We start from the raw sequence: 24,347 nt of genomic DNA on the forward strand, positions 1-24,347 counted from the left end.
TAATGTATGCTAAGTGATGGATTGGCTTGCCAGGTCAGAAACTGTCTCTGCCCGGTACCGTGGCCGTCAGTTCTAGAACGTGTTTATCCAAGGACAAGCATTCTTATCTTCCCATCTGTCCCCTGGAACTCTTCTAATGTGTAAGACAGGTGGCCTGCTCGATGTTTAGAGCCTGTAGGGTCCAAATATGATTAAGAAGTCAAATTAACCGGCCGTGGTAAATATGAATGCTATATTTAGGTGTGGGAGAAACAGGTTAACTGAAAACAATCCCTGCTAACTGCCGGCCGAGTGTAAATACATGGAGAGAGAGTGACTGGATGGAGACTGAGGAATGGACCATTCTAATCTGATAGCTTGGACTTGAGTTGATAGGCTGGCTGGGAGAGACACAGGTTTAGAGTGAGAGACAGCAGGCATGTCTGTGCAGGGTTGGCTGAGAGACAGACAGAGGCAGGGGTGACTGGTGTAGATCCGAATGGCTACATACAGAGATCTGTATGTAGAGATAGTATGCAGATAGTAGGTAGCCTTTATAGAGACACAGGGATCCCCCCCCACAGACACTGTAGCATGTGAACATACCACTTCATACCATTTAGTAATTGAATCTATGTGAATGGCAATATTTTTGCTCTACAAATGTTGTGATGAATAAAAGTGTTTTCGTTGTCTTTTGTGTGTCACAACTTCCGATGAATAAAAAAAGAGAATTCTCATATTCAAAGGGTACCATGGCCTTGGTCGTAAATCCTATCCCTTAACACCAGACTATTTAGCTTTCAATTACTGTTAAAAGCAGTCAGGAAGATATAACTAACTCTTCTGCTGTTTATGACTGATCATTAAAACTATCTATAAAACTTCATCATTCAAAGGTTCATGGCGGAAGAGTTAAACATACTCAGACATTTCATCTCGCTCTGGGCCAACGTAGAGAACGGCATCATCTAAAAAGTGGAACCTTAACAGGGGAAATTGCCGGAGCTCCTCCGGAGGGGAGGGGGGGAACTATGAGCGATAGTGATTGTGTGAGTGGACACATGGGAAGTAAAGGCCTATAAATGCACCATGTCTATAGCGGCGCTCTTCCACCGTGATAGAGTTCAGCTGATAGCAGAAGCAATCTAAGAAACGCTTTCACAGTTGAATCTTTCAACCAAGCTTACTCTGCTGACTTTTACATTTACTATCAGACAATACATTACACTCCCTTCACAAAACACTCCTAACAAATACCTAGGGGATTGATGATAGTATTGATATACAAATGACTGTATTCTATGACTATACAAGCTTAGTAAGCCAACATTATCAATAACAAGATAAATCGCCTCGCTCCCTTCTCATTCTAAACAGAGCTACTAACATGGCGATCTGAATTTGTATGAATTTGTAACTCAAAATACCTATTATTGTTCAAATAACATTCCTACATTAATAATATTTTCTGTAAAATGTTCTGGCCACCCCTCATAGCCTGGTTCCTCTCTAGGTTTCTTCCTAGGTTTTGGCCTTTATAGGGAGTTTTTCTTAGCAACCGTGCTTCTACACCTGCATTGCTTGCTGTTTGGGGTTTTAGGCTGGGTTTCTGTACAGCACTTTGATATATCAGCTGATGTAAGAAGGGCTATATAAATACTTTTGATTTGATTAGTACACTACATGACCAAAGGTATGTGGACACCTGCTTATCGAACATCTTACTCCAAAATCATGGGCATTAACATGAAGTTGGTCCCTCCTTTGCTGATATAACAGCCTCCACTCTTCTGGGAAGGCTTTCCACTAGATGTTGGCACATCGCTGCAGGGACTTGCTTCCATTCAGCCACAAGAGCATTAGTGAGGTCGGGCACTGAAGTTGGGCAATTAGGCCTGGCTCGCCGTCGGTGTTCCAATTCATCCCAAAGGTGTTCGATGGGGTTGAGGTCAGGGCTCTGTGCAGGCCAGTCAAGGTCTTCCACACCGATCTCGACAAACCATTTCTGTATGGACCATTGTCATGCTGAAACAGGAAAGGGCCTTCCCCAAACTATTGCCACAAAGTTAGAGGCACATAATTGTCTAGAATGTCATTGTATGCTGTAGCATTAAGATTTCCCCTCACTGGAACTAAGAGGTCTAGACCGAACCATGAAAAACAACCCCAGAACATTATTCCTCCACCACCAAACTTTACAGTTGGCACTATAATTGTCTAGAATGTCATTGTATGCTGTAGCATTAAGATTTCCCTTCACTGGAACTAAGAGGTCTAGACCGAACCATGAAAAACAACCCCAGAACATTATTCCTCCACCACCAAACTTTACAGTTGGCACAATGCATTGGGGCAGGTTGCGTTCTCTTGGCATCCTCCAAACCCAGTCCGTCGGACTGCCAGATACCAAATTCCAATAAAAATCAATGCCACGGAGATCGCTATGGATAATGCTTTCGATCACATTTACAATGCTTTATTAATGATAATGAACATGACTGAAAAGTCGTGTAAGGCACAGGTCCTGTAAGCGGTCTGAATGTATTCACCTTACAGTGATAATGCATTGGAATTGAAACTGCTCTGAAGTTGCTGTAACTTTAATCATCATAGTAACAAGCTGATGTCTAACTTTTAATTGGAGCTCAGACAGACTGTTGGCTTCCTGCTAGACAGGGGTAACTAATGTCTTCACCGCGTTGGATACTGGATACTACTGGGCTAGTGTAGCCTGAGGTAATGTTCAATTACTGTATACTGCGTTAGTATATGCAGGCCTCTCCTCTCCTATAACCTTTCCTCTCCACTCTTCTCATCACCTTTTCTCTACTCTCCTTGTCTTTCCTTTTCCTCTTCTCTCATCTCCTTTCCTCTTCTCTCCTATCCCCTCCTTTCAGCTCCTCTCCTCTCAGTTAAATGGAAGGTAGCCTACAGCACAGAGAGACAATAGGCTAGGTTTTTCCCCCTGTTCGTTTTCATTCAGTAGCTGTTTTTAAGGCCATGAAAGAAAGAAAGTAAAGAAGTGGAGGTCATCTCTTTCTAATACTGTACAGTAGAACACATCATTCATCACAGCCAGGTGAACTAATGATTGACCATCATAGGATCATTCCTTGAGTGGCTTTCTGTGCTACACCGTAATTGTGGTACAAATCCATCACTACTGTACTGTACAAGCTATTACATCGGTAGGCTGGAGTTGACTGGGTTGAATGGAAACTGTTCTCACCAAGCTTACTGGGTAACAAGAAGTTGATGTTCCAAATCAACTGGAACTGTACTGTAAAGGTGGATGTGGAGGAAGGGAGGACGACACTTTTGAGGATCCATTGCATCAGCATGCACCAGATTGATACGCTTCATCAATTCCTGCAAAAACACAACATTGCCAATTGTGTCAACACTGCTACATCCTCTGTTCTGATTTGACTAGCCCCTCCTCCTCCTCTGCACTTTCCATGCACGAGATCTGATGTAGCTAGTGATTTGGTTACTGAGATTGACATATAATTACATCAAGTCCAACAGTCAAGCCAAAAGCAAAGCAAACAACCAGTGCATGGGAAATAATGTTTTGACATAGCTGGTTGCCTTCTGCATTTCATAGACATCAAATCATTCTGTCATGGTTGGGATGACACTTTCCTTCTTCCCCTCTCTAAACCTGACGCACTTAGAAATGCTCTGCATATTTTAATATGAACGCCCATCCTCAGAAGACCGTATATTGATTATATTAAAACCTCTTTCACCATATAACATTATATCTAGTCCTACTTGATATGCTAAGTGTATTATCATGCAACTATAGTGTAGAGCTGTCAAAATGGATCTCCCCAGTGTCTTGGAAGCCATGCTATGTGCTTCAACAGTGACTGCTTGACAACTATGACTATTAAAGCGGAATGTTCTCAAACAAGTTTGGCGTTTACAGCGCCAAGCAGTGAGAACACGCCAAGCAGTGAGAACACGCCAAGCAGTGAGAACACGCCAAGCAGTGAGAACACGCCAAGCAGTGAGAACACGCCAAGCAGTGAGAACACGGAGCAAAACGTAGAAACGTAGAGACGCTAGATGTGTTCGATGCCTAACCAAAGCAGCATTAATAAACCTAGATTGCTTTGGATAATCGCAAGCAGAGCCTCTCCGGGTGCATCCTAAATGGTGCCATATTCCCTATATAGTGCACTGCTTTTGACGAGTGCCGTAAGGGAGTAGTGTGGTTCTGACACAACCCATATCGCTGTGTCGCTCTGCATAATAGAGGAAGTGGTCCTGGCTGGTCTCGGAGGCTGGAGAGGCCATTACCCAGAGTCAGCCCAGGTTTCACAGAGCGCCATGCAGGACTAGCAGACATGTTTATTCATGGACCAATGAGCAGGAGCGACCTGCAAGGTGACTAGCTGTCAGGAGCTGCCAGAAACACATACAGTCCATTCGGAAAGTATTCAGACCCCTTCCCTTTTCTACATTTTGTTACGTTACAGCCTTATTCTAAAATTGATTAAATAACAAAAATTCCTCATCAATCTACACACAATACCCCATAATGACAAAGCAAAAACAGGTTTTTAGAAATGTTTGCAAATGTATTAAAAAAACGTATTTACGTAAGTATATACATAGATGTGCAGGTGTGTGTGTATGTGGGCGGGGGGGGGGGTGCACTTCAAATCTGTGCATGTGCATGTGCATGTGCGTGCGTGCGTGTGTGCGTGTGTGTACCAACATTGCTCTTTTTCTGAATGACGAACACCATATATCAAGCAAACTAGCCTTTGAATAGTTCTCACACAGGTATGTTTCTCAACCACAAATACCTAGGTTATAGAAAAAAAGTTGAAAAAATAACAAATGAAACTTTTCCACTATGGTCAAAAGCTCCAGCCTCATGACTGCATTGGCGAGTTAATAACACCCAGCTCTGATGCCTAACATCAAGGCAAGGTTCTATGCCTTTTTAATCTTATCTTGTTAATATTTTAGAAAAACCTTACAGGCATATGAATCAATTAATTATGTCTGAAATGTTACCCAAACGCAGCTCATGGTTTCTGCCAAATACATGTGTCAATCACGCTACCGCGGCAACAGCTGTGTAATTACAGCTAGTCCACATCTAAAGACGGCCGCAACGCCACATTCAAAGAATGTTATTGCTCCGGGGCTCACAAATTACACATTACATGGCCCTGTATGAACTTAATTTGACTTTGATCTTAATTTTCTCAACAAAAAAAAACCCTGTAAATGACAAATTCTGCCTTAATCCTCTTCTCCTTCACAGAAAGTAAAGGAATGGTATAGCATCAGGGCTATACTACAGTAGATAGGCTTTTAACTAGCATGACGGAATTTAGACCCCCAGTATCTTTTTCATTTAAATATGTTTTTCTTCCTAAATTGAATATATACAATTTTTCCTAACAAATATGTTTAATTATTTAGGTAATTTATTCACTGGTCTCGACGTAATTGAATATAAAACTTGTTTATATTCAGTACTTTGTGTGCCTATAACAGGCTCCTGTGGGGCAGAGCAGAGTGTAGCTTAGTGGAAATGGCCTGAGGCAACAGAATTATCTTGAAGTGGAGTACTGTAGGTACACTTACAGTAGGTGAAAATCAAACCCATCATAAACCAGTCAGTTGATTGTATTAAATATCTCAGTAAAATAATCACCATTACAACAGGTGGACACAGCAGTTATATATCAAGTAAGAAATAGAGAGTTTTATTTGGAATACTTCAACTATACTAGATTCGACTTGTATGGTGCAATAGAACCAATAGAATAGTCCCAGAAAGTGCAACGCCTCTCACCTGTGCACTCCAGACAGACTCAAGCAAACAGCAAAAAATGATTTGAAAGAAAACGGATACTATTTGAACCCAGGTCTCTTCAGAAGTACCTCAGACTACAACTTCAGGAAATCTATACAATACATTATTAAAAGACAGGCAGCAGACAAAGAAAGAAACAGGTGGATGAAGGAGAGAAAAAAATGAAAAGAAAGCAGTTTAAATAATTGAATGGAAGGCATCTAAAAAACAGCAAAAGAATCCATATAGTTTTACAATCTGAGGAAAAAGTAGGTCAGAAAAGAAGGAAAAAAAGAACATCAAAGGGAGAAAGTTGCAACAAAGTAATACAGTAGTAGCTACCATATACCAGCTCATGCAATGTTCACAAGGCATCAGACAGGGAGAGCACGCTCATATCACCACTCTGGAATATAGAGGAAGAGGAAGGAGAGAAACACATCCCAAACACTTGGAGGTAGAAAGGTGAACTTGGGAGGCAACACACACAGCTAACATAATATAGTCATCCCAAATCAATACAAACATGGTTGAACACCCTGCCTTGAGCCTCCCTGACTACCCTTGCCAATGTGTCATATAGCTCCTTCTCCTGCTGCTTCAATGGCTGCCAAGAGGGCCAACCTGAGCATGCCGAGACACACACTTAAAGGTCCAATGCAGACGTTTTTATCTCAATATCAAATCATTTCTGGGTAACAATTAAGTACCTTACTGTGATTGTTTTCAATTAAAGAGGTCAAAATGAAACCAAAATAGCTACTAGGCAAAGGGCAGTCTCTAAGTTTGGAAGTCTCTTTCTTATTGGTCTATTAACTCATTTACTGCGTGGTGATGTCACCATGTAAAGCCAAAACTCCATCCCACCAGAACAGGCTGAGGTTTCAGTCTTTTCAAATAGCACTTACACTAAAAGGGCATTATCATAATTTTCACAATTTCACATTATTATTCCAACCTTAAAGCGTGGAAATATATATAAAACACAGAAAAATCTAGTTTTTGACTGCACCGGGCCTTTAAGGACGTGACTAAGCTACATAGCATAAACCTATAACGATGTTTTGTTTGGTCATTCTTTGTCATTGGTCTTGAAATATATGCTGTACAAGAGCTGTTTAGTGGTGTGTTATATCTATTTTATAAAGTGATATTAACATACATACAATACATATTGTATATTATATACAAGCATTTAAATGAATTCATAACTTATTCAGTTTGATGACAATACCTTCTGCATTTGTGTTTTCAGATATAAAGAAGCATGCTCCTACTGAGAAGTTGATGTTTAAGACTGGAGTGTTTTAAAAGAGCCACTGCCTCCTTGGGTCCCTAACATAATCCGCACCCACAGTAGTGACTCCTGTTAACACTCAATCTCATTTCTCTCCTTTAATCTCACTATCACTCTCTCATTTCAGCCATCCCTCACTCACTAGCTCCTTGGCTGACTTGTGGTATCTGTCTGGAGCCTCAGCCCACCTGGCATGAGACAGACAGGCAGACTGACAGATCAGGATGTTCTGACCTTGACCTATGACCTCTCACCCTAATCGCCCCCTGACAAAAGACAAGTGTCTAAACAGCACCACTTAAACACACACAAACAGACACACACAGCTTGGTTCCTGACATGCTCTGGCTAAAATTCCACTTCCACTCTCCCACCTAGAAAGCTATTTCAGACTTGGTTTTCAAGTCTCCTTTTATATTTGGTTTGGGGGTAAAGGAACAGCTGCTATGTTCGAGTTTTATACCTGGAGTATGGAAGTTTTGCAGCTGCATGCATAAAGAATCCCCATGGCAATGGGAATGTGAGATAAGAAAGAGGGAGAGGAAGAGGGGAGGAAGAGGGGAGGAAGAGGGGAGGGGAGGAGGAAGGATTTATGTGTTTTCAGAGCTGTCATGCCCTAAAGAGATTCCTTAGGCAAAGCAGGCCACCTGCCACACGGTATATAAAACTCCAGTCTGCAGGCCTGTCTCGCTCTTTCTCCTACTCTAATCGGTAGCTTCACTTGGTTCTTACACAACATAAGGTTGGTTTCTAGAGCTGGGGTTAGGACAGACATGGCGTTAAGACACAACGGAGGAAGAGGTAGCCGGTTATATCATACTGTGGGCCCTTGTCAGTCAGGTGAAAACAGGCAAACAGAAAATTGGAGACCAAGGACCATTCTGAATGGGATGTAATAATGGATAACTGTATACTGTACCTATAAAAGCTTAATTTATGCTCCATCAATAGAATAAACTAGACAGCGTCATCTCTACCATCTCATGTACAGCAACATCTACTCCTAGGCTAAGGGCCAACATGGATGCTCCTCAGCCCTAACTGTATAGTAGTGTATTAATGGTGATGTGTACTGAGACACAGACAGTGAGAGACTCATCCTGATCTTCCCACTCCTCATCAAGGTATATAGCTCAATCCTTGTGTGCTGTTATCTAGGGGCAAGGGGTGTTTGTGTGTGTTTGTGTGTAAAGCAGCACATAAGGAGTAAGGGGGTGGGGGCGAGGGACGGGGGTTACTGAGACGGGGATCAGGGGCAAGTGGAGCGGACTGCTAGCTCACCTCAGAGAGCTTGGTAAACGAGAAGAGACAGGTGTGCTGGGGGAACCTGGGCCGCTGCCGCCCTGCTCGGCCCTGCTCGGGGAAGAAGTGGCCATCCTTCTCACCCACAGCCATTTATCTCAATTTCACCCTGTGCTGCAAACCGCTTACAACACACACACGCTGTCCGGCCCGTACGTTCAGACGCCGTTTAAACTAATCATGGTGGCAGAATGGGGCCTAGCTTCATCAGCATAGAAAAACCTATCTAAACCTAGCTACCTACCGCATAGTATACACAACTTTAAAGCAACACACACACACACACACACACACACACACACACACACACACACACACACACACACACACACACACACACACACACACACACACACACACACACACACACACACACACACACACACACACACACACACACACACACAGTGTTCCTCTTCATCTCAGCTGGAATTTGGCCACTACTTAGCCTGGCTAAGAAGCCATAATGCTAGTGCTGAGTTGAACCACTACACTCAATAGCCAGATAGAGAAAGTGAGGAGCTGAAAAAAGTAAAGGCCGAGGTGGGCTGTATTCATCTGGACCCTCAGTATACTGCCTGTGTGTGTGTGTGTGTGTGTGTGTGTGTGTGTGTGTGTGTGTGTGTGTGTGTGTGTGTGTGTGTGTGTGTGTGTGTGTGTGTGTGTGTGTGTGTGTGTGAGACAGCACATAAAGGGGTCTAGGCCTGAGAGTAGGCTAATCATAAACACAGACTGTAATGACCTATTAAGAAGTGTTTTTTTCTCAAAGCGTTACATAAATCCCCTTTATTCAGGCCGACAGTAATCCTGCCGTCGCCCCTGTGTTGTACGTCAGAGGGAGAGAGGGATGGAATCCATCTGAGAGCTAGAGGAATTATGCTCCATGTTCATTTCCTAATGTGTAAGCCTGGCTCTTTTACTACAAATGAAAGAGGGGAGAAATGAAAAGATGCTCTTATGAAGCTGTAAGCCAGAGGAATACGTCAAAAGTTGACTTCCCACAATGCCACTGACTAGTTACCCACTGTGAAGCCTTTTATCTTCCCCAGTTTGATAACACAGAACAGGCTCCCCTGCGTTATAAAGGGACAGTCAGTGTTTCTCTGAGAGGTGTATTGTTGATCAACGCTCGGAGCCACAATTACAGCTTTAATTAGAGTATGACTGTCTACATACTGTATTGTCTTTGGATGGCAAAGGAAGAGAGGGATCCTTCATTTGAACTGTAGTTACCTACTGTAGAAGAAACATAGCTAACTCCCCTTAGATCTACTAACTCAGTGTCAAAAATGACATAAAAAAAAATCTAAATTACATAAAAAGCAAAATGACATAAATAGTTCCCGTACAAAAAATTAAGAACATTACAACACAGCTTCCTGAGGGATTTTTAATTATACATGTCATTACGTGTTGCTCAGAAGCGACCATGAACTTTCTAATTGACCACATTTAAAAACGACAGAAGCTAAAATTGAAAAAAGGATAGCAATACCCAGGTGCATCTAGGCCTACATGTTGGGTTAAGTAAAGTGGAGTTATCATTTTATGCACAAGCCGGCATCCTTAACCATGTTGTCTCTCTAATCAGACCGGAGAGAGAGTTCGCTTGTATTGTAACAGTATGTGTAGCAGCTGAGCTGTGGCCTGGTCTGCAACTGTCCAGAAGGAAGACGGGAGGGCAGAGAAAGGAAGGAAGGGGGAAAGGGATGGAATTACCATGGCGATGAGGTATGTTGTTGCCCTCCAAGGTGGAGTGTCTTGGGCCTAGAGGCTGAACAGGAGCTGGCATTAGCAGGCCTCTCCCAGTAAGGGTCGCTGTGGAGAAACAACGTGAAAATCTCTTAAAGCCTATAAGGAGAGAAGAAGAGTATGGAGCACAGCCATACATACACTGTCTATACATGTATGCATATGGTTCTGGTGTGAGCCCCTCTATCCTCCCCCCTCAAAGTCCACAAAGATCATGAATTACACATATTGATCTAAGTCAGAGACAAGATGCAGTTCTCATGTAAGTTACAAAGAAATGTGTCACTTTTCTCACAGTATTCAGTAATGATGGTGTTTCTAAACAATACTGTACCACAAGAGAACATGTCATGTACGCAAGCATGCAATCATTTCCAGCCAACAGTTACATGAAAACACAGTGTGTGAAGTTGGTGGGTTGATTCAGTCACATGGAACCATATAAACATGGAAGGGACATTTCTGTGGAGCCACATTCTCTCAAAAATTCAGACTCTCATGCGGTGATGTCAGGAAAAGTAACACAAATCACATGTCAAAAGTATACTACTACTACTACTAATAATAATAATAATAATAATTTATTAAGTTACTATCTTTTTAGGGAATTATTTTGAATTCTACACACCCATAAAGAGTGACTGTCAGAACTGATATAGTATTCGATTGTTCATATGCCCTGTAAATCAGTGAACTGCGTCGAGGTGTAGGTGAACGTTAGATACAGTATGTACCACGCAGCAAAACACTGACATTGTTTGTACATTTTGTTTGAATATTAAGACACTTCATCAGCAGGTTGACTTCATATTGGTCACGTGTGCTCCCTCTCCGGTCTCTAGGTCACCAGGCAGCTGGTTGTGGCGCACACCTGTCACCATCGTTACGCGCACCTGCGTGTCATCAGACTCACCTGGACTCCATCACCTCCCCGATTACCTTCCCTATATATGTCACTCCCTTTGTTCCTTCCCCAGGCGTTATTGTTTCTGCAAAAGGTGTCATGTCTGTGCGTTCGTGTTTCTTGTTTTGTATTGCGTTGCGTTTATTTATTAAAACACTCACTCCCTGAACTAGCTTCCAGACTCTAGCTTCCAGACGTTACACTATTCTTGGTATGTATGGGCTTAGGAGATGTTATTTTGAGCATGACCATGAAATGCTATTTGGTTAGTATAGAAGAGAACTCAGGGATAATCAGTTTGCTTGAAACACACCTATTTTCAAGAGACTATATATACAGTGGGGAGAACAAGTATTTGATACACTGCCGATTTTGCAGGTTTTCCTACTTACAAAGCATGTAGAGGTCTGTCATTTTTATCATAGGTACACTTCAACTGTGAGAGACGGAATCTAAAACAAAAATCCAGAAAATCACATTGTATGATTTTTAAGTAATTAATTTGCATTTTATTGCATGACATAAGTATTTGATCACCTACCAACCAGTAAGAATTCCGGCTCTCACAGACCTGTTAGTTTTTCTTTAAGAAGCCCTCCTGTTCTCCACTCATTACCTGTATTAACTGCACCTGTTTGAACTCGTTACCTGTATAAAAGACACCTGTCCACACACTCAATCAAACAGACTCCAACCTCTCCACAATGGCCAAGACCAGAGAGCTGTGTAAGGACATCAGGGATAAATTGTAGACCTGTACAAGGCTGGGATGGGCTACAGGACAATAACCAAGCAGCTTGGTGAGAAGGCAACAACTGTTGGCACAATTATTAGAAAATGGAAGAAGTTCAAGATGACGGTCAATCACCCTCGGTCTGGGGCTCCATGCAAGATCTCACCTCGTGGGGCATCAATGATCATGAGGAATGTGAGGGATCAGCCCAGAACTACACGGCAGGACCTGGTCAATGACCTGAAGAGAGCTGGGACCACAGTCTCAAAGAAAACCATTAGTAACACACTACGCCGTCATGGATTAAAATCCTGCAGCGCACGCAAGGTCCCCCTGCTCAAGCCAGCGCATGTCCAGGCCCGTCTGAAGTTTGCCAATGACCATCTGGATGATCCAGAGGAGGAATGGGAGAAGGTCATGTGGTCTGATGAGACAAAAATAGAGCTTTTTGCTCTAAACTCCACTCGCCGTGTTTGGAGGAATAGAAGGATGAGTACAACCCCAAGAACACCATCCCAACCGTGAAGCATGGAGGTGGAAACATCATTCTTTGGGGATGCTTTTCTGCAAAGGGGACAGGACGACTGCACCGTATTGAAGGGAGGATGGATGGGGCCATGTATCGCGAGATCTTGACCAACAACCTCCTTCCCTCAGTAAGAGCATTGAAGATGGGTCGTGGCTGGGTCTTCCAGCATGACAACGACCCGAAACACACAGCCAGGGCAACTAAGGAGTGGCTCCGTAAGAAGCATCTCAAGGTCCTGGAGTGGCCTAGCCAGTCTCCAGACCTGAACCCAATAGAAAATCTTTGGAGGGAGCCGAAAGTCCGTATTGCCCAGCGACAGCCCCGAAACCTGAAGGATCTGGAGAAGGTCTGTATGGAGGAGTGGGCCAAAATCCCTGCTGCAGTGTGTACAAACCTGGTCAAGACCTACAGGAAACGTATGATCTCTGTAATTGCAAACTAAGGTTTCTGTACCAAATATTCAGTTCTGCTTTTCTGATGTATCAAATACTTATGTCATGCAATAAAATGCAAATTAATTACTTAAAAATCATACAATGTGATTTTCTGGATTTTTGTTTTAGATTCCTTCTCTCACAGTTGAAGTGTACCTATGATAAAAATTACAGACCTCTACATGCTTTGTAAGTAGGAAAACCTGCAAAATTGTCAGTGTATCAAATACTTGTTCTCCCCACTGTATATATATTAGTGTAAAATAAAATGAGTCATTGATTTATAGACACTGGTTTTCATTCGATTTTTGATCAAGTATAATTTACAGAGGAATATTGAGGAAAGGCACATACTAATTGTATTTAGATATATTGTCATGTTATTGTTGTCAGGTATACATCTGCTTCAGTCCAACTCAGTACATTAGAAAAGACAGGTGCAACTCTCTCTTACAATCACAATGAAAAGCTGCTGAACCCCATCCCAGTGCTGACACGCTGTATTCCCTAGCATGCTACAGTAGCAGATACCCATAGACTTCCAGCCATTGCGCTAACACTAGTTAGCGTTGGCTAGCGAAACTACCTCTAACTTCCATCATACTGGACGCAGAGACATAAAATAATATCCATGAGTTCATCTGACGCTAGGGAAGTAGATAAAACTTCCCTAGCCAAAATCCTGAAGTATCCCTTTAAGGACCTCCTCACACCATCCTATTAAACAGCAGATACCTTGAGTGAAATGGTCTCACTATGAAGGGGGGAAGCATTTTACAGGAAAGAAATGGCAGCAGCACTCTCCGGGAACGTCACTTACACTGTATAGCCCTCACTAGCTAGCTAGCCAGCCATCTCCCTCACTAGCTAGCTAGCCAGCCATCTCCCTCACTAGCTAGCTAGCCAGCCATCTCCCTCACTAGCTAGCTAGCCAGCCATCTCCCTCACTAGCTAGCTAGCCAGCCATCTCCCTCAAGATTGATGCGTTGCAATTTACAAACGTCTGCAAGCCACATGTCACTTAGTAGAATGTATTCCTTGCAGGTATGGGTAATGTCAGCAAGTGCAATATGCTCCACAATAGCCGCCACCACCACTGCCACTATACACTGAATGAAACTACAAAAAGACACACACACACACACGCGCACTGACACACTATCTGGCCTGAATGGCACAAAAAAACAGCACAATAGATGTGGTTTCAAGGCCACAAAGTAAATTGCAGACAGCGATGGGAGATTTGGACCATTTTTCAAGGCTGACTATATTACACACTGTACCGGCATTGTGTTGAAATTATACACTTTTTCACGTGGGAGAAAACGAATCCCACCAGCCCCATTCTACTCTATAAAATGTTCCAATGTGGCCTTTAGACGATTTCCTAGGAATCAGCCATGTGATTGAAAACATGTCATTTTACACCACTGTTCCTTCTCTGTTTCCACTCTGGCGGCAGGTAATCTAGCGGTTAGAGAGGCGGGCCTGCAACCAGAGGGTTGCCAGTCTGAATCACAGGTCCGGCGGGAAAAATCTGGTGGGAAGTGAGCTGGCAACCGGAGGGTTGCTGGTATCAAATCCTAGATGCTATTGCCTGCCGTTGTGCCCTTGAGCAAGTGACTTAACCCCCCTCAACAACAGCTCCCGGGCGCCCAGTGTCAGCCCCCTCGCACCTCTCCCAAATAAATGTAACTGTGTGTCTTTCGGAGGGGCTGGGTTTGAAGAGGAAGTCACATTTCAGTTGGACCTTGTGTGCAATTGACCAAAGCACCTGTGAGCCTTTAGTTGTTTTCTCAACATGTTTAAACTTCTGACGTGCAGGTCGAAAATCCACAATCCCCTGCATATACTGTATATCTGAGTCTGGATTTAGACAGGTGATCTAGTCTTACTGCTAGGGGATTAGAGCTTGGTGTTTACTTGCTGTTCCTGGGCTGGACCAGGGGGTAGGAAGCCTGGAAGGTCAGAACCATAGCTATCCTGGCACCAGAGGGGTTTTCTGCAGTGAGGCATAACACTAGTGGTGCTCGTTGAGTGGATAGAGAGATATAGAAAGCACCGGAGGATTGCTGGAGGATTGATATCCAGCCATGATGGCTCTTTGTCAAAACAGCAGCCTGATCCTCATCCTGATCAGCTCACTGCATGCCTCTGTTTCTCTGTGTGAATGAGGTCTGCAACGGTGGATGGTGGGGCTTTCTCTCCTCTCCTCTCCTCTCCTATCCTCCCCTCCTCTCCTACCCTCTCCTCACCTTATCTCTCCTCCCCCTCCCCTTCTCGCCTCCTCTCCCATCCCCTCTCCTCTCCTCTTCCCTCATCTCCTCTCCTATCCTCCCCTCCTCTCCTACCCTCTCTTCACCTTATCTCTCCTCCCTCTCCTCTCCTATCCTCCCCTCCTCTCCTCTCCTCTCCTCTCCTAACCCTCAATTTCCTCCTCTCTCTCTCTCTCTCTCTCTCTCCAGCCCCCTGAATGTGTTAACAGGCACATCTCTGCTCTGCTCCTCTGAGGTAAGGGGCTCAAATCAAAGGGCTGAATCGGAATCGTTGAGCGACGTACAAACAAACAAACAAAATAAAAAAACAGCCAACGAGGTCTGCATCATCAGTCTTCAACAGAGACATGCAGCAGGAAACAACCAACCCCCCTGCTGAGAAACACTTTCCTCAAACCTGTCATTCATTGACAAGACAGGGGGACAACATTGTAGGCTATTTTGCTCTGTGAAACAACAACAACCTGGCACCTATGGAGAGGATTCAGAGACCCATGGAGCCAGACATGAGTAGAGGAGCACAGAGACCCATGGAGCCAGACATGAGTAGAGGAGCACAGAGACCCATGGAGCCAGACATGAGTAGAGGAGCACAGAGACCCATGGAGCCAGACATGAGTAGAGGAGCACAGAGACCCATGGAGCCAGACATGAGTAGAGGAGCACAGAGACCCATGGAGCCAGACATGAGTAGAGGAGCACAGAGACCCATGGAGCCAGACATGAGTAGAGGAGCACAGAGACCCATGGAGCCAGACATGAAGAGAGGAGAACAGAGACCCATGGAGCCAGACATGAGTAGAGGAGCACAGAGACCCATGGAGCCAGACATGAAGAGAGGAGAACAGAGACCCATGGAGTCAGACATGAAGAGAGGAGCACAGAGACCCATGGAGCCAGACATGAGTGGAGGAGAACAGAGACCCATGGAGCCAGGCATGAGTAGAGGAGCACAGAGACCCATGGAGCCAGACATGAAGAGAGGAGAACAGAGACCCATGGAGCCAGACATGAGTAGAGGAGCACAGAGACCCATGGAGCCAGACATGAAGAGAGGAGAACAGAGACCCATGGAGTCAGACATGAAGAGAGGAGCACAGAGACCCATGGAGCCAGACATGAGTGGAGGAGAACAGAGACCCATGGAGCCAGACATGAGTAGAGGAGCACAGAGACCCATGGAGTCAGACATGAAGAGAGGAGCACAGAGACCCATGGAGCCAGACATGAAGAGAGGAGCACAGAGACCCATGGAGCCAGACATAAAGAGAGGAGCACAGAGACCCATGGAGCCAGACATGAAGAGAGGAGCACAGAGACCCATGAAGCCAGACATGAAGAGAGGAGCACAGAGACCCATGGAGCCAGACATGAAGAGAGGAGCACAGAGAATCATGGAGCCAGACATGAAGAGAGGAGCACAGAGACCCATGGAGCCAGACATGAGTAGAGGAGCACAGAGACCCATGGAGCCAGACATGAGTAGAGGAGCACAGAGACCCATGGAGCCAGACATGAGTAGAGGTCTATTGGGTTCTGCGGTGATGATGAAAAGATATTTGCTGGAGCCTGGCGGTAGTAAGTGGCTGATGAATAAGATTGGTCAGACACCAGGAAGAGCAACCTCACGCTGTTAAACCATACACGCAGGCACACACACACACACACACACACACACACACACACACACACACACACACACACACACACACACACACACGCACGCACGCACGCACGCACGCACGCACGCACGCACACACACACACACAGGAGGAGGGACCATCTCCCACTATGAAACCACACCACCCCAGAGGAAGTACCAGCCCCTCCTCAGAACCCAACCCTCCCCTGGCTGGCTGACATGTTTATTGGGACTTTATATTGACTCCAGGATCGGGTGGTTGGGGCCAGCCAGTTGATTTAAAAGGCCTTTTATCGATGTCATCTGGAGGACTGAGGTGAGTGACATTTACAGGTAAATTCTCTCCCTGTACCGCCAGACTATTACAATAACACAGTCCTTCCACCGGTTAACTAACCACACCTCCACAGTACCTCTCCCTCTCCATGCTGCATGGCGCTGGGAAGAGATCAATCTTACGTAGGGAGGCCATCGACTGTGACTATGTGGTTAACCCTTCATTGGGTTGGAGGGGAGTTAACAGCTTTCCCAAGGGGGAGAGCGCTGTCTGATTTCAGCATAACAGAAACTCTCCCCACATAAAACTTATCATGTAATGTAACTAATTGCCCTACCAAATAATACACAAGGGACCTACATTATGGTTAGGCTACTGTTGAGCCATGCACTGCATCAACATGTATAATTAATTGGTAAGACTAGTGAGTATAATTAAGTATAGTATGGAGGAAGACAAGTTCAAAACGTTCGAACTTTCGTCCATTTAATTGGTCTAAGAAATATATTAACTACAAAATGTAGAGTACAACACGAGGGCATGTTGTGACTATGTACTACATTAGAATGTCAAGTGTATCAGTTCTCCAAGCTAGTAGATCATCCACTGTGTAAAGAGAGGGAATATCTTCTCTGTATGCTGTCTGTCTGTCTCACTGAATATTTAACCACTACATGAGTCCTGGCATCCAGCCAGCAGACAGGGTCTAACGCTCCCTGATATCAAAGCTACACTATACACTGCATTCGGGAATGTTTTCTGACCGCTTGACTTTTTACACATTTTGTTACGTTAAAGCCTTATTCTAAAATGATTTAAATTACACTTTTTTTTATCATCAATCTCCACACAACACCCTATAATGACAAAGTGAAAATTGTTTTTAGATTTTTTTGTGCAAATGTATTAAAAATAAAAAAATCATTCTTTACATAAGTATTCAGACCCTTTGCTATGAGTCTCGAAATTGAGCTCAGGTGCATCTTGTTTCCATTGGTCATCCTTGAGATGTTTCTACAACTTGATTGAAGTCCACCTGTGGTAAATTCAATTGATTGGACATGATTTGGAAAGGCACACACTATATAAGGTCCCACAGTTGACAGTGCATGTCAGAGCAAAAACCAAGCCATGAGGTCGAAGGAATTGTCAGTAGAGCTCCGAGACAGGATTGTGTCGAAGCACAGATCTGGGGAAGGGTACCAAGACATTTCTGCAGCATTGAAGGTCCCCAAGAACACAGTGGCCTCCATCACTCTTGAATGGAAGAAATTTGGAACCACCAAGACTCTTCCTAGAGCTGGTTGCCCTGCCAAACTGAGCAATCGGTGGAGAAGGGCCTTGGTTAGGGAGGTGACCAAGAACCCGATGGTCACTCTGAGAGAGCTCCAGAGTTCCTCTGTGGAGATGGGAGAACCTTCCAGAAGGACAACCATCTCAGCAGCACTCCACCAATAAGGCCTTTATGGTAGAGTGGCTAGACGGAAGCCACTCCTCAGTGAAAGGCACATGACAGCCCGTTTGGAGAATGCCAAAAGCACCTAAAGGACTATCAGACCATGAGAAAGGAGATTATCTGGTCTAATGAAATCAAGATTGAACTCTTTGCCCTGAATGCCAAGCGCCACGTGTAGAGGAAACCTGGCACCATCCCTACGGTGAAGCATGGTGGTGGCAGCATCTTGCTGTGGGGATGTTTTTCAGCGACTAGCGTGACTGGGAGACTAGTCAGGATCAGGGTAAAGATCAATGGAGCAAAGTACAGTGAGATCCTTGATGAAAACCTGCTCCAGAGCGCTCAGGACCTCAGACTGGGGAAAAGGTTCACCTTCCAACAGGACAACGACCCTAAGCACACAGCCAAGACAACGCAGGAGGAGCTTCAGGTCAAGTCTCTGAATGTCCTTGAGTGGCCCAATGTCCTTGAGTGGCTCAAGACCCGATCGGGTCTTGAACCCGATCGAACATCCCTGGAGAGACCTGAAAATAGCTGTGTAACGACGCTCCCCATCCAACCTGACAGAGCTTGAGAGGATCTACAGAGAAAAATGGGAGAAACTCCCCAAATACAGATGTGCCAAGCTTGTAGCGTCATATCCAAGAAGACTCTAGGCTGTAATCGCAGCTAAAGGTGTTCCAACAAAGTACTGAGTAAAGGGTATGAATACCTATGTAAATGTGATATTTCAGTTTTATACATTTGCAAAAATGTCAAAAAACATGTTTTTGCTTTGTCATTATGAGGTATTGTGTGTAGATTGATGAAGAAACATTTTTTTAAATTATTTTATGAATAAGGCTGTAACGTAACAAAATGTGGAAAAACTCAAGGGGTCTGAATACTTTCCGAATGCACTGTATATACAAAAGTATGTGGACACCCCTTCAAATGAGTGGATTCGGCTATTTCAGCCACACCCGTTGCTGAGAGGTGTATAAAATCGAGCACACAGCCATGCAATCTCCATAGACAAAAACATTGTCAGTAGAATGGCCTTACTGAAGCGCTCAGTGACTTTCAACTTTTCAACAAGTCAGTTCGTCAAATTTCTGCTTTGCTTGAGCTGCCCCGGTCAAATACAAGTGCTGTTATTGTAAAGTGGAAACATCTAGTAGCAACAACGGTCAGCCGCAAAGTGGTAGGCCACACAAGCTCACAGAACAGGACCGCCAGATGCTGAAGCGCAGAGCTAACGAAAAGCATCTGTCCTCGGTTGCAACACTAACTATCGAGTTCCTCTATGGAGATTACATGGCTGTGTGCTCAATTTTATACACCTCTCAGCAACGGGTGTGGCTGAAATAGCCGAATCCACTGATGCTTTTGTGGCTGAATGGAAGCAAGTCCCCACAGCAATGTTCCAACATCTAGTGGAAAGCCTTCCCAGAAGAGTGGAGGCTGTTATAGCAGCAAAGGAGGGACCAACTCCATATTAATGCCCATGATTTTGAAATTAGATGGTCGACGAGCAGATGTCCACATACTTTTGTAGTGTATGACACACACACACACACACACACACACACACACACACACACACACACACACACACACACACACACACACACACACACACACACACACACACACACACACACACACACACACACACACACACACACTAACACTAACACACACACACACACACTCACTTTTCCCCCTTTCACACCACACAGAACAGATCATACACTGCTTTATGCAGATGTTCTAGACTTCCTCTATAGTGACCACCACGCTACTCTACTCTTCACCAATCCAAATCCTTGTTAGGCAAAGGTTGCTCTGACATTTTGTTGAAGTGAGTGAACGCTGTATTACTGTAATATATTTCATCCGAGGGGCCTGGGCTGTTAACTGGGACTCTTAGTGGTACTTGACAGACCATCACAGAGTGTATAAACCCTGAAGAGTGGAGGAGTGGATAGGCTCTTAGATACTACTGTCACATTCACGAATTGTTCAGATGAATTATACAGGAATGTGCAATTGTGTCGGAGAGAGAAGGGCTTTCATGGATATCAGCAACACATTGGTGGAAGGGATCCAATATTCAATAAATCCCTTGCACGGTGACACCATTTCAAATGTTCAATGGCATTTAATTGGTGATGAAAGGATAAATATCTTTGCATCCTCAATCCCAACAGTATTGGGAGAGCTGTCTGATGGCTGTCCTGAACACTTCCCTGTCTGTCCCTCCTCTGGTTCCTGAGCTGGTCTCCTCCCAGGCTCACAGCTTAGAGGCTGAATTATTAACCACAGTCTAGTGCTCCACATCAAACCTGCACAGTCTGCACACCACAATGCCCTGCACGGGAGAAACAGAGGGCCACGCCATCTCTACACAACGCTGTCATTCACTCACCCATGCACTGACAAACACTCTCTGCTGGTTGCAGGACACAGCGCTGGGCTGAGGACAAAGGCAGAGATACCACTCCTCTCCTTGGCTGTGACAACAGGAAACCACCACTACTTAATCAGCAACAAAAGAGTCTTGGAAAGCAATGTCACACAAGCCCTTTTCAGTGGTCATCTCCTTTGGACGATGTACCACGTGCACAGACATGCACAGACATCCACAGACGTGCACAGACATGCACAGACATGCACAGACATCCACAGACGTGCACAGACGTGCACAGACATGTACAGACATGTACAGACACAGGGAGAGAAGGCAGCCATTGGTACACCTAAAACCCATCCATATGGTTGGTAAACACTGTATTATTGTACAAAGAAGACAATGGCATGGCGGCATCATTCCTTACATGCTCTTATCATAAGGATGCCAGTCAGTCACTGAGTGGGTGAAACAGCAGTAGTTGGTTAGAGTGATACCTTTAACCAAAGTGTCTCTATTCTCTTCCTAAATGTTTTAGCTGCGGTGAATGTCAAATATGGGTTTAGAGGTGCCACTTCCAGTATGCACAGAGACACTGTGATTGCACACCAAGGGGTGGGTGTGTGTGTGTGTGTGTGTGTGTGTGTGTGTGTGTGTGTGTGTGTGTGTGTGTGTGTGTGTGTGTGTGTGTGTGTGTGTGTGTGTGTGTGTGTGTGTGTGTGTGTGTGTGTGTGTGTGTGTGTCACACAGTGTGTCTGAGATGGAGAGGTAGTCTGATAGACACCCCAGTGATCCGTAGGTTGTGTTGGTTCTGTCTGTGGCGCTGTCTGAAACCCAGGCATCAGGAGTCAGAGAATCAGGTGTAAGCCCTGGCAAACTGACTTGAATCTGCAAACAGAAATACTTGCGACACCACTTCGAGACCTCAAGACTGTTCATTTGACATCTTCTGTGATGAAAGACTACAGCATCGACTGATAGAGAACATGTCATGTCAATTGGTTTCCAATTGTAATGCCTGTTGTATAATGAAAGTCGATGCGACACAAGATCAGGTTCATGCTCCTCTCGTCGTCCAGCTCTACAATGTGTCATGATTAAGAAGAGACTAGACTTAAGTCCCATTTTACTGCAGCACAACAACCAATATTCTGCTATTCTGTTCTCCCCCAAGGAATGGAAAGTCTGTTTTAACCTAGCAAATGAATCATATTTAAATAGTTATACGTGTTTAAAGAGAGGAGATACAATCATTTTTGCTTAATGCGTAATTAACTCCTGACTGAGAATAATTAATTCCTTTAAGTCAAAGGAGGGATTGAAAAAGGAGGGATGAAAAGGGAGGGATGAAAAGGGAGGGATGAATAAGGAGATATCGCCCTCTTCTGTGACTGTCATTGTTGTAATTCACTGTTGTGACACCTGCGGTCACTCTGACCTTCAGCAGCCAATCAGGCTGTTTACTCAGCCTCAACCACACTCTCTTATTGGACTGGGGGAAATTATCACGACCATTATTCAAACAAGACAGCAGCAGCCACAGAGAGAGAGATGGCAAGAGAGAGATAGGAGAAAGAGGCTTCAGTGCAGCCCTTCCTCCTCCTTCAACTCAGTCACGGAGGAGGGAGAGACAACTCAGAGGAGAGACTGTTGAAAAGAAAGTCCAACTTTTGAAAGTTCTAAGACGTGACAAAAGCAGTACAGACGGCAAAAATAAAACCCAGTTAAAAGAAGTGTTGTTTGCTCTCTAGCTTTGTCTGCCTCGCTCTTGAAAGAGCGACTTCAAATAATATTTAAGTAATATTCAAGTGTAAAGTGTCTGATATGCAGATGGAGCTATGCTGAATATACAGTAAATACATATTGAATTCCAGGGGACAATTCCCGATAAATCTGTCAGAACCACAACTTGTGCCTTCACAATATGCACAGAGGAACAAAAACATTACTTTGAAGTTCCTACTGATTACTATTAGGAGGTACTTCAAAATACACTGACTCTAGATGTATAAGTACTGAGAGACAGAGAGAGGGACAGGGAGAGAGCGAGAGGGGGACAGGGAAAGGGAGAGAGGGGGGGCAGAGAGAGAGGGAGAGAGAGAGAGAGAGAGAGAGAGAGACAGAGAGAGAAACGGAAAGGGAGAGAAAGGGAAAGAGAGAGCAAGAGAGATAGAGAACGGGAGAGAGAGAGAGAGAGAGAGAGAGAGAGAGAGAGAGAGAGAGAGAGAGAGAGAGAGAGAGAGAGAGAGAGAGAGAGAGAGAGAGAGAGAGAGAGAGAGAGAGAGAGAGAGAGAGAGAGAGAGAGAGAGAGAGAGAGAGAGAGAGAGAGAGAGAGAGAGAGAGAGAGATGTTGACCACAGCTGCCGCCCAGCTCAGTACAGTACACTACCTATCTCTATCTGTAGCAGTAGGAATACTACTAGGTCTATTACCCTGGACCTGTGGCTGGGTCCAGGTCAGAGGCAGCGATGTTCAATTAAGCCCTGAGCTATTTGTGTGTGTACAGTGGTACTTTCTCCTGCGATTCTCCATTATGCCAACAATATTCCCTGTCATATTTGATTTGCAGGGCGATGCAGCAAGGCTAGAGTGGTTCTGGGAGAGTGTCAGTCACGGCAGGAGGGAAGAAGGGAAGGAGGGAGGGAGGGAGGGAAGGAAGGAGGGAGGGAAGGAAGGAGGGAGGAAGAGATGGAAAATAAGATTTGGTCATTGACTGCATCAGGGAGCTGAGCTGCATCATTGTCCTGTGCCGCCTGCGTTCGTTCTGAAATCACGTCAAGTAGAGGTGCCATTATAATTATTGTCTGTGTGCTACTGGAGCAAATCAAGGCTTCTCTGTCTGTAGCTCGTTAATAAAATCTGAAGAATAACAATTACAAGCCATTACTTGAGAAAAGCAGCAGAAAAGCAATTGATACAGCTGGAATGCAGCCAAATAGCTTCCGCACCAATTAGAGTGCCATCTCATCGCCTCTCTTCCGCCTTTTCTTTTTACAGGAAATATTTGAGGGCAAACAACCTCAACCATCATTTGCATGGAGTGTCATTTTGCCGCAACCGATTAGATAGAAAGGGCCAAGTTCCTGCCCTCATAAAATAAAACATCTGGAGATGCCTTAACATATATTACGTATGTATTTATGCATTACTGTAGTTATGCATGTCAATCCAGAGTGAGGGGAAAGGGATGCTCAGAGCACCTGAAATATCCAGGACCAATCAGTCAGGACCATTCATTTGCATGGCTCTATATGGTTTCTCTGCAAAGAGAACATGATGTTATCAAATTCTAGAATCAGCTTCCTTTGATGGCGAGCGTGTTTATTTGGGATGGGGAGGCAAGAGGGGGGGGAGCGACATGTCTCGGAGACCGTGAATGACATGAACACCGGCGCTGGGGAGCTATGGGGTTCTTAAGCGCTCCCTGAGCAGGGAGGAGGGAAGGGATTGGGAGGGAGGGAGGGAGCTGAGAGAGAGGGCTGGTGAGAGGGGGTGGGGCAAGAGAGAGAACGAGAGAGAGAGAGAGAGAGAGAGACTGTCAGGATGG

The 24,347-nt window shown here is 44.6% G+C and overlaps 1 protein-coding gene across 7 annotated transcripts in view; it reads right to left on the reverse strand.

Moving 5' to 3' along the window:
• LOC139553331 (neuronal PAS domain-containing protein 3-like) overlaps window positions 1-24,347 on the reverse strand; it is a 356,739-nt gene that overhangs the window by 250,789 nt on the left and 81,603 nt on the right. For 6 of the 7 annotated variants that reach the window (XM_071365543.1, XM_071365547.1, XM_071365545.1 and 3 more), the window contains one exon: window positions 10,125-10,223. The exons of the other annotated variant lie outside the window; for it this stretch is intronic. In XM_071365543.1, the coding sequence (XP_071221644.1) occupies window positions 10,125-10,223 (99 nt within the window). The remainder of the gene's footprint in view (window positions 1-10,124; window positions 10,224-24,347) is intronic. 7 annotated transcript variants of the gene reach the window in all.

Source organism: Salvelinus alpinus, chromosome 25, assembly GCF_045679555.1.
Source record: "Salvelinus alpinus chromosome 25, SLU_Salpinus.1, whole genome shotgun sequence".
Classification (NCBI taxonomy): domain Eukaryota; kingdom Metazoa; phylum Chordata; class Actinopteri; order Salmoniformes; family Salmonidae; genus Salvelinus; species Salvelinus alpinus.